This window comes from Phocoena sinus, chromosome 2 (assembly GCF_008692025.1).
Source record: "Phocoena sinus isolate mPhoSin1 chromosome 2, mPhoSin1.pri, whole genome shotgun sequence".
NCBI lineage: Eukaryota > Metazoa > Chordata > Mammalia > Artiodactyla > Phocoenidae > Phocoena > Phocoena sinus.
In genome coordinates this window covers 91,774,527-91,784,848 of record NC_045764.1, presented here as the reverse complement: position 1 = coordinate 91,784,848, position 10,322 = coordinate 91,774,527, and the positions used below count along the sequence as shown (strand labels likewise).

General features: G+C 38.8%; 1 protein-coding gene across 4 annotated transcripts; it reads left to right on the top strand.

Annotated features, from left to right (window-relative positions):
• The first annotated feature begins 43 nt into the window (after nucleotides 1-43).
• On the top strand, nucleotides 44-9,388 carry HAUS2 (HAUS augmin like complex subunit 2). Of its 4 annotated transcripts, XR_004348766.1 has the most exons (7): nucleotides 44-151; nucleotides 3,550-3,642; nucleotides 3,995-4,064; nucleotides 5,038-5,170; nucleotides 7,236-7,344; nucleotides 8,110-8,309; nucleotides 8,957-9,056. XR_004348766.1 is itself a non-coding variant. In XM_032624878.1 (6 exons), the coding sequence occupies exons 1-6, from the start codon at nucleotides 59-61 to the stop codon at nucleotides 9,119-9,121; spliced, it is 663 nt and encodes a 220-aa protein (XP_032480769.1). In that variant the 5' UTR covers nucleotides 44-58; the 3' UTR covers nucleotides 9,122-9,388. The 4 variants fall into 4 exon arrangements, 3 of the variants coding, with proteins under 3 accessions (XP_032480769.1, XP_032480770.1, XP_032480771.1); XM_032624878.1 differs by lacking the exon at nucleotides 8,110-8,309 and having other exon boundaries at nucleotides 8,957-9,388; XM_032624879.1 differs by lacking the exon at nucleotides 8,110-8,309 and having other exon boundaries at nucleotides 54-151; nucleotides 3,440-3,642; nucleotides 8,957-9,388.
• Nucleotides 9,389-10,322: the final 934 nt, after the last annotated feature.

Genomic DNA, 10,322 nt, shown 5'->3' with positions numbered 1-10,322 from the left:
GAGCCGCGCGGTGCGTTCCGCTCACTCTCTGCGCCACCCGGAAAGGCGGCTGCCAGCCATGGCTGAGGCGACCCCTTGGGATCCGGCGTCCGAGCCAAACGCTGCGGGGCTACTGCTGGGACATTTCGTAGCTTCGGGGTTGGTTACTCAGGTGCGTGGGGGGCGATGGCGTCATTAAGGGGGTGCCCACGGTGGCGACAGAAGATAGCTGTGAGGTGGTGGTGCTGGCTGCGGGAGTGGGTGGGAGGGTGCTGGCTGGGGGCTGTTCTAGAGTCGGGGCCGATGGAGCTCCTTGTAGGCAGCAGAAGTGACTGGTCCGCGGTGGGTTCTGCAAAAGCGGGGCTCTAAGGAGATGGTGTTTCAAGTGTCTGGCAGGCGAGTTATCCCAGGTCAGTTCTTGGGCGGTAATAAAGACTAGTGTTACCCGCCTTTTTTCATCCAATGATACCGCCTCCAGATTGTAATCGGTGGCGGGGTTAGGAAATAACGGGTAGGTGGTTAAAACATACGTTCCCAAAGAACGCTCGTTTGTGTGAAATATTGAAGCATTACGGGAGGCGTCGGGTACAGGAGAGCGGCAAGGGAAGCACGCATCTTTAAAGGCCGGGGGGGGGGGAACAAAAAAACATTGGTGAAAAAGACCCGAGAGACCTTGGAACATGATTGGAGGAAGGAATTAATTTTGAGAAGGAGAAAAGAGGGAGATTAGCCAAGGGGTGGTAGTTTTAGGTTCGGCGGGAAGAGCATGTTCATAGGCCAAAGGGAACAAGCCATCAGAGGGAGAAATTGAAGATGTGAGGGAATAATGGAATAGAAATGGCAGATGTGACAAGGGAATGGGAGAAGGTTGAGAGAAGGGAAAGAAAATTTGAGACAATGAGGAAGTTGAGGAATTTCACCAAAAAGGCAACTGAGAAAAATAGAAAAGGTAAAACCATCTACAGAGATTAGCACCATGCACATGATGAAAGATTTATGAAAAATAGACAACTTTTTATACCTAGAAGAGTCATTAGAGAATTCTACTATCTACTTACAGTAATTTTAAGATGCAGAAACTAAGACCTGAGGAGACCAAGAAACGTGTCCAGGGCGACTCAACTAGTGAAGTAGAGTTAGATCCCAGAGCCCTCCCTTTTCTGACACATTATATCATCTCTAAAATGAACTGTAATAGATGATAGATACTGTAACACTATCTTGAAAGAGTTTAAACGTCTGTTGAAGGACTTTTCTAGATTACTTGAAGACCTAGTAGCCAGACCTTAAGGATTTGGGGAGAAACGAGGGGTAGGAATGAATGCGTTGGAAAATAGGCAAAACATAACCACAGCACTCCCCAGTTCTCACCTTCCTCACTTCTCTCCTGTGTTTTCTTGCTACCAGATTACCTAGTGCTCTCACCTGTATTGTCCAGTTCTGTAACAAAGTAATTTGGTAAATTCATACTATAAGACATTTGGGACTGAGAATTGGGCTGCGGGTTGTCTTTGGGACGATCTTCGTAGGGTCCTTCAAGTAACACTAATTAGACAGATACCTGTTTTGCCAATCCATAGCTCCATAAGACCTTGTTATAGGGACTTCCTTGGTGGTGCAGTGGTTAAGAATCGGCCTGCCAATGCAGGTGACACGGGTTCGACCCCTGGTCTGGGAAGATCCCACATGCCATGGAGCAGCTAAGCCCGTGAGCCACAACTACTGAGCCCAGGTGCCACAACTACTGAAGCCCGTGCACCTAGAGCCCATGCTTCGCAACAAGAGAAGCCAGAGCAATGAGAAGCCCGCACACCCCATCGAAGAGTAGACCCCGCTCGCCGCAACTAGAGAAAGCCCATGCACAGCAACAAAGACCCAATGCAGCCATAAACAAATAAATAAGTAAATAAATGTTTTTTGAAAAGACCTTCTTATAATCTCACTGCACAGCTAGGCCCAGTGAGGAAACTTTGAAGATTTGTAGCATGATTTTACTTTAATCAAACTTTACATATAAAAAACCTATTTTTATTACAAGGATTTGTCATTGATTCTTTCAAAATGATGTATTATATGATCCCTTTAAGCAGTCCATCCCTTAAGTGCACATCCTCCCATGTGAATTAAAAATTGAGTGATGCTTAAAATTGTGATGTGATATGATACAACTCTTATAGAAAATGATGTTTGTTTCAGCTTTGTTCTATTTTTTAAAAATATTTATTTATTTAGGCTTCCTTGGGTCTTAGTTGCAGCACATGGGATCTTTAGTTGAGGCATGCAAACTCTTAGTTGTGGCATGCATGAGGGATCTAGTTCCCTGACCAGGGATCAAACCCAGGTCCCCTGCATTGGGAGCACGAAGTCTTACCCACTGGACCACCAGGGAAGTCCCAGTTACTGAGCATTTATAATGTTTAGTTCTTTCTGTCTGGAATACCTTTTCCTTCCCAACCATCATGAGCTTGTTAAGGGCAGAGAGCTTGTTTCGTTCATCCTTGAATCTTCTATTGCCTAACTCAATAAATGTTATAAAATTGATTATCATCAGTCAGCAAACATTTGCTATGAAGGGCCAGAGCATAAGTATTTGAGGCTTTTAGGTCCATAGGGTCGCAACTAGGCTGTTGTAGTATGAAAACAACATGAGATAATAAGTAAATGAATGAGTGAAGTTGAATTTCAATAAAACTTTATTTCTGGACCCTAAAATTTGAATTTCATATAATTTTCATGTGTCATAATGTTTTTCTTTTGATTTTTTTTCTCCAACAATTAAGAAATATAAAAACCATTCTTAGCCCTTAAGCTATACAAAAACAGGCAATGGGTGCATTTAGTTCATAGGCTGTAGCTTCCCAATCCCTGGCCTATATGATATCTCAAGTTCTGTCCTGTGCTAACATTCTAGAGAAGAAAAAGAGGATAGAAAAAATTATAGATGAAGCCAAGGGATGAACAAGATAATATTCTTATTCTGAGATAACCTGCAATTTAAGAAAGCAGTATAATATAGAATGAAAGGATAAAAAGGAGGTGGGGGGGTAGGCTTTTTCAAGGAATAATTATGCCTGGACAAAACATTCCTTTATCTAAGAGAGGGAGAATGCAGAAAGAGACAGTATGAATGACTTGTAACCAATAGAGGTCATTTAATGAATCAGGTGAATGATTCCATAGCCCAGGAAGTGTTTAATTTTAGCCCCAGGAAGGTCTGAGAGACTAGGTCATTTGTGTAGAAGTGATTCTCCAACAATTTCAACTTTAGAATTTTTTGGTAAGCTATCAGCAATGCCAGTCTATTGTGCATGATGCCTTAAGAAATAGTACGAAGTGATTTTCTTCTTTGTTTTTCTTATTTTTAAAATATTAATATTTGGGCAAAAGATTTGTGATGATGCAGGTTTTAAAAAACAGGAAATATACATTGCACTGTCCTACTCTGTATTTCATTTTTCAGGGGCAGCGTTGGACATAATATATCCTCATATTTTAGACACATGGCCATGCTATTCCAACACACACATAAACTCTGACATATTGCTGCTTTCTCTGTTCACTTACCAATAGGAGATGTTAAATATATCTAAGAAATCAACTTCTTGCTTTGTGAACTTCTCCAGACTACAGCAGATCACAGATATTCAAGCTGAAATCTACCAGGTAAGTTATGTTGGAGTTTTTACTTTCTACCTCTAGTATGGAAAAAAATCTTAACTGGCTCCAGCAGTAATCCTCTTGCACGCAGAACAGTGTCTAGCACATAGTCGTATAGGCTTTTCTTTGCAGTAGTTAATAATAGTAGTAATGGTCATAGTAGTAGTTAGGAGTAGTAGCAGTAGCAGCAACAGGGCTTGAACACCAAAATGAAAAGATTCAGTAAATCTCTGGGCTCTCATAACAAATCATCCTCCTGGTCCCCTTAAATATTCCTGAGTTAAAGACCATTTTTATCAAAGCCTTTACTTCAGGCTACTTTCTGCATGAGCTAAGTGTTTTTTTGTTTCTAATGTAGAAAAACCTGGAAATTGAACTCCTAAGACTAGAAAAAGATGCAGCAGATGTTGTCCATCCTTCCTTTTTGGGTAAGTGGTTTAGTTAAATGAGTAATCATTGAAATTTCAACTTTTTCTTGGATTACTTTAAGCACTAGGCTATAAAATTATAATTTTTCCAGGTATTGCCCCAAAGCTAACAAAGTCAGTAGAGCTTAAAAGACAAAGGCTGAGGAACTTTCCAGATGAAAGGATCCTAAAGAGACATGACAGCTAAAGCACAGGGTAGTCATGGATTGAATATTTGATTAGAAAAAATTTTTTTTAATATAAATGACATTATTGGGATATTTGGTGATATTTAAATATAGGCTGTATTAAATATTGGTAGTATTGTACTAATGTTAAATTATCTGAATTTGATACTTGTAGTATAGTTATATAAGAGAATGTTCCTATTTTGGGAAATACATGCTGAAGTTTTAGGAGTAAAAGGTCCTGACATCTGCAACTTACTCTCAAATTGGTTAGCAAAAATATATGTATGGGCATGTAGAGAAGAAGGGGAAAAAAAGAAAACGTATCCAAATGTTAGTTGGTGAGTCTAGGTGAAATGTATATGAGAGTTCAATCAATGAGCTATTCTTGAAACTTTTAAGTTTGAAATTTTTTCTAAATAAAAATTTAAAAGAAGAGACAACTGACAACCATTAACAATTCTGGGGAAAATATTGAAATAAAAGTAGCTTATAAGACAAATGTTTGTTTTTTAATGCTCTAGTATAGAATATTAGAGACAGACACTTTATGTGAAGAATATGGCTCTGGCTATAAAAATTGAACTAGGAGTAGAATTGGGAAACAGAATTTAGCACTAGATTGGGTTGTCAGTAGGAAAAGTAAGAGAAAATAGTTGAAAATGAAACTGGTATTGGTATTAAAGACAGCAAAGGGGAGATATTTAGGAGAGAAATGGTGGGATTAATTTTTGACCATTGATAGTATTAGTGACTTCAAAACTTGTCCTGTTGCTAATTATAATTACTGTTTCTGGTTTGTGTAGCACAGAAGTGTCATACTCTGCAAAGCATGAATAATCATTTGGAAGCGGTGCTAAAAGAAAAGCGGTCCCTCAGGCAAAGACTGTTGAAACCCATGTGCCAAGAAAACTTGCCTATTGAAGCTGTTTATCACAGGTTAGACTAAAAAGTAGACATTAACAGTCACACATGTTCCCTGAGGGTAGTTTTTGTTTAGACTAATAGTTATTTCATAGCATAATTCATTAAACAGTATATGAGTGATTGTATCTATTAATATTATTATTAATGCTGATACATTAAACCAGAAAGAAAATCCTTTACTTTTAAAGAATTGTAGCAATGGTTAAGAGAAAGACATTCCTTTTGCCCATTGTGTCTTAGGAATTATAAATAATGACTTTAATGAAAGAAATTAGATCCATAACATATAGTAAGGTGGATAAAAATCATTTTTATTATGTATAGACAGCTTTCTGTGATGTAAATTTATTGTTGCATTAATGTTGCCTCTATATAAAAATTCTGTTGGGGGAGTTTAAGCAGGGACAGATGAAAACAATGTCAACTAAAAGGAGAAAAATAACAGTTCTGATCTCACCTCTGCTGTTTATATGCCTCAAAGCCTTGGGCAAATGATTTAAGTTTTTGCCTTAGTTTCCCAATCCATAGAATGGGGATGCTTTCTATTGCTCTCTTTCTCATAGGAGTATGGAAAGTATCAAATTGAAGGTGTAGGTAATTATTAATAATAAATAACAATAAAATTAAAAAGCAGTCATCTGGGGATCTGATTGCTAACTTTCTCCACCAGTGCCTCACTAACTGACCCTGAGCAAATCAATATTTCCTCTAAGTGTCAGATCTTTTATCTTGCAGTAAAATAATAAATATACAAATCCCATTCTTGTGCATATATTCAGTATCTATTCAGTGTAGTTAAATATCATTAATGTGTATATTATACATTATATATATCAGAAGAACTGAGTAATAGTTTTAAGGCATTTTGCAAATACAAAGATTCAAAGTAGTTTCATGTGTAGGCTATTTCAGTGAAGTACATTTATCCTTATTGTCTTCACCCTTCACCAAGAATGTGTAGATTGAAATGGAGTGAGGTTTTACCTGGAGAAATTTTTTTTTAAGTTCTTCACTCTTTTTAAAAAATTTATTTATTTTTTAAAGTTTTTTAAAATTTTATTTTTGTCTGCCTTGGGTCTTCGTTGCTGCGCACGGGCTTTCTCAAGTTGCAGCGAGCAGGAGCTACTCTTTCGTTGTGGTGCATGGGCTTCTCATTGCGGTGCCTTCTCTTGTTGCAGAGCACGGGCTCTAGGCGCGCAGGCTTCAGTAGTTGTGGCACACAGGCTCAGTAGTTTGTGGCCCACAGGCTTAGTTGCTGTGTGGCATGTGGAATCTTCCTGGACCAGGGATTGAACCTGTGTCCTCTGCACTGGCAGGCGGATTCTTTCTTTTTTTTTGGCGGTACACGGGCCTCTCACTGTTGTGGCCTCTCCCATTGCGGAGCACAGGCTCCGGACACGCAGGCCCAGCCGCTCCGCGGCATGTGGGGTCTTCCCGGACCGGGGCATGAACCCGTGTCCCCTGCATTGGCAGGCAGACTCTCAACCACTGCGCCACCAGGGAAGCCCCAGGCGGATTCTTAACCACTGCACCGAAGTCCCAATTTTTTACTTATATGAGAAAATTATTAACATTGATGTTTGTCTAACATTAGATTGGGCTACAGATATGATTAGTGTTGTCTCTTTCTGTTTTTGTGTTTGGATGAAAAGTTAATTCCTGTTTAAAGTGAAAGAGAAGAACCTTTTGTTTCTTTTTTTTTTTTTTGCGGTATGCGGGCCTCTCACTGCTGTGGCCTCTCCTGTTGTAGAGCACAGGCTCCAGACACGCAGGCTCAGCGGCCATGGCTCACGGGCGCAGCCGCTCCGCGGCATGCCGGATCCTCCCGGAGCGGGGCACAAACCCGCGTCCCCCTCATCGGCAAGCAGACTCCCAACCAGTGTGCCACCAGGGAAGCCCGGAAGAAGAACCTTTTTTATCACTGATATTTCCATGAATGCAGAAAGGTTATTAAAGGCTCATTGGGTGGATTGTAATTCTCTTAATTTCATATTAAAAGTCCTAATTAAAGGGAAAAAGAACACAAAATACCTGAACTAAAAAAAAAAAGAGTTGACTTTTTTTCTCCCTCCTTCAGATACATGGTGCATTTGCTGGAGTTGGCAGTAACTTTCATTGAGAGATTAGAAGATCATCTTGAAATAATTAGAAATGTCCCTCATTTAGATGAAAATCTAAAGAAAATGGTGAGTATTACCAATAGCATTTAAGTACCTCATCAACTCCTTTCACATTGCTTTTAGCTATCTTTAGTTCTTTTATACTAGAATCTCAAATGTGTGATCTCCTTGTCTAACTTTTTTGTTGGCTAATATTATGAGCAAATTACTTTTTTTAAATCAAGATGCCTTTTCTTTATTTAGAAGTCATTTTACATTGTTTTATTCCAATATTTATTAAATATGTGTTATCTTCATTGTGCAAGGGACTGTGCTATAGGTATCATGAGAGATAAACGGATATGACCAATCCCTGCCCTCAAATTCTCAAGGTTTGGTGAGAGAAAGTATAAGATACTCTCTACTTTATAGTATTGTATTTGCACAATGAGTGCAGCAGAGAATTATAAAGAAGATGCTGTCTTTTAACACAGGGAAGGGGGTGATTACTTTCACTTTAGGGAGATTAGGAATAGGATAGGAAGTAGGAATACTTTAATAAAGTTTTAAATAGGAGTTAATAGCAAGCTCTATCTTGAAGAATCAGTGAAAACTGGATGTGCATCAGAAAGAGTAGTTCAGCCGAAAGCAGCAATGTGAGGAAAGCCATGAAAATTAGAGAGCACAGGTAGTTTGAGGGAAGAGTGGTACTCCACTTTGGCTGGTGCTTCAAGGTATTGAGAGGGAGATTGACTCGGGGTTAGTTTATGGAATATTTTGAAAACCAGACTAAGAAGTTTAGACTTTGTCTGAGTACTGGGGAATCACTGGATGTTTTTTTCTGTTTTTTAGAGAAGGGCACAGAGGGTTGACTTGAGCAGGACTGTACCTTAATCATGGAGAAAATATTGGATAAAGTAGACTGAGGCTTGTCACTCAAAGTATGGGCAGAGCATCAACATCACCTGGAAGCTTGCTAGAAATGCAGAATTGCAGACTTCATTCACTTTAGACCTTCAGAATCTGAATCTACATTTTAACAAGTTCCTCAGGTGATTCCTATGCACATTAAAGTTTGATGAACTGTGGGTTAGAGGACTAGGCAGAGGAACAAAAGGCAGAGGAACTTGGAGAATAAATACAGTCATTCAGATAAAAGATTTAAAGCATAGGAATACAAAGGATTGTGTAGATTTTTGGAGGTCAAATTTCTAGCACGTGGCTACTATTTGGACAAGGGACACATCCAAAGAATGAAGTTTCTAGCCTTGGGGACTTGAGGATAAGTAGGATCAAGAGATTAAAGAAGCCAATGAGTTTGTTTTTTGATATGTCTTGCAGAGACAGTAAATGTTCAGTCATGGTTTGTTGAACTGTGGTTAAATTAAGCTTGAGATATTGAATATGCATCTAGATGGAGATTTCCAGCAAACTGAAATGTAGGACTAAATTTTAGGAAGAAGATTAGGTTTGACAATATAGATTGAGGGTCATCTGCATTGAGGTGATCATTGAAGACAAAGGAGAGATGAACTCACAAAGAAAAACATGTAGGACAGCACAATTTTAAGGAGCCTTTGTATTAAGGGGCTGGAAAAGATGAGTTGTCAACTTTTGGTGTCATAATTATTTATGATATAGTAATGTATTAATGACACATGATTTCTCTCCTGTTTTCCCCTTCTTTCAAATGTTATAGAGCACAGCCTTAGCAGAGATGGATATTTTGGTGGCTGAGACAGCAGAACTGGCAGAGAATATACTCAAGTGGCGAGAACAACAGAAGGAGATTTCCTCTTGTATCCCCAGAGTATTAGCTGAAGAAAATTTTCTTCATAAATATGATGTTACAGTGCCTCCTTAACCTTTTATTTCTAAAATTAATGTTCAAACTATTAATGAAAAGTAATTATCAACTTTTTATTTTTGTTTCATTATATGTAGTCATGTGAAATCCATTTCTAGTCAATTATAACATGGGTATTTATAGACTTTGCCACTAGCAATACTGAAAGAGCCCTCTTTATATTGAAATACCGAGATTCCAAGTTCATTAAGACAAAACTGAATTTTCTTTTGTTTTTCATGTATTTTCATTCCACTTTTCAATAAAACTCAAATACAACTATAATTAACATGAGTGCATTAACCATATCTTAGGCAACAAACTTTATTATTTTGTTTTTTTAAAAGATGCTTGTTTCTGGGTTAGAAGAGTCTTGAATCTGAAAGTTTGTTGCTTATTCCTGTGAGATTGTCACTAAGTATGCAAAAAACAGCAAAATAGCAGACCTGACTGCTATGCTTTGAAAGGCCTGCTTGTAAGGTTGGTCCTTGGCTGGCATCTGGGAACTTAGATTTCTAGGGTTCCCTCCACTCTCACTGATACGAGTTGCTTGCTGTGACTAAGGCGTTTGTACAGTGTGTTTTGATAATTTTGGTATGTGCTAGGCAGAAGGTACCTATGTGACTCCTGCAATAATAACCCTGGCACTGCATCTTTAATGAGCTTTTGTGGTAGACAGCATTTCACGCATGTCACAACTCAGTTGCTAGGGGAATTAAGCACCTCCTGTGGTACTCCACTGGCACGGACTCTGGAAGATTGTGCCTGGTTTCCCTCGGACTTTGCCCCATACACCTTTTCCTTTGCTCTTTTGCTTTGTATGCTTTTGCTGTAGTAAATCATACCCATGAGTACAGTCTTATGCTGAGTCCTATGACTCCTCCAAGCATATCATCAAACCCAGGAGGTGGGGAGGGGGCTCTTGGGGACCTGACACACTAAGCAATTGCAGAGGGTGTTCACTGGCAGCCTTAGAAATAGGCAAAGAAGAAAAGTAGAGCAAAGCAAAGAAAAAGGCACATTGTTGTAAAACTTATAGAGGTTTTACCTTACAAATTGCTCAGATATTTTACCTGAGATTATTATGCATATAAAAGGGAGTGGTATACTAAGTCTCAGGATGCTTTCATTTATATCAGTAGTAGAACTACCCTTGGCTTATTTTGAGACTTGGGGTTCTCTTTTGCTTTTTTTTTAAATTTTTATTTTATTTATTTAT

Excerpts from the sequence above, each read along its gene's own strand:
- HAUS2 (XM_032624878.1), top strand. The coding sequence starts at position 59 with ATGGCTGAGGCGACCCCTTGGGATCCGGCGTCCGAGCCAAACGCTGCG. Across the intron at positions 4,065-5,037 it reads TGTCCATCCTTCCTTTTTGG|CACAGAAGTGTCATACTCTG; the intron begins GTAAGTGGTTTA and ends TGGTTTGTGTAG. Across the intron at positions 7,345-8,956 it reads ATGAAAATCTAAAGAAAATG|AGCACAGCCTTAGCAGAGAT; the intron begins GTGAGTATTACC and ends CAAATGTTATAG.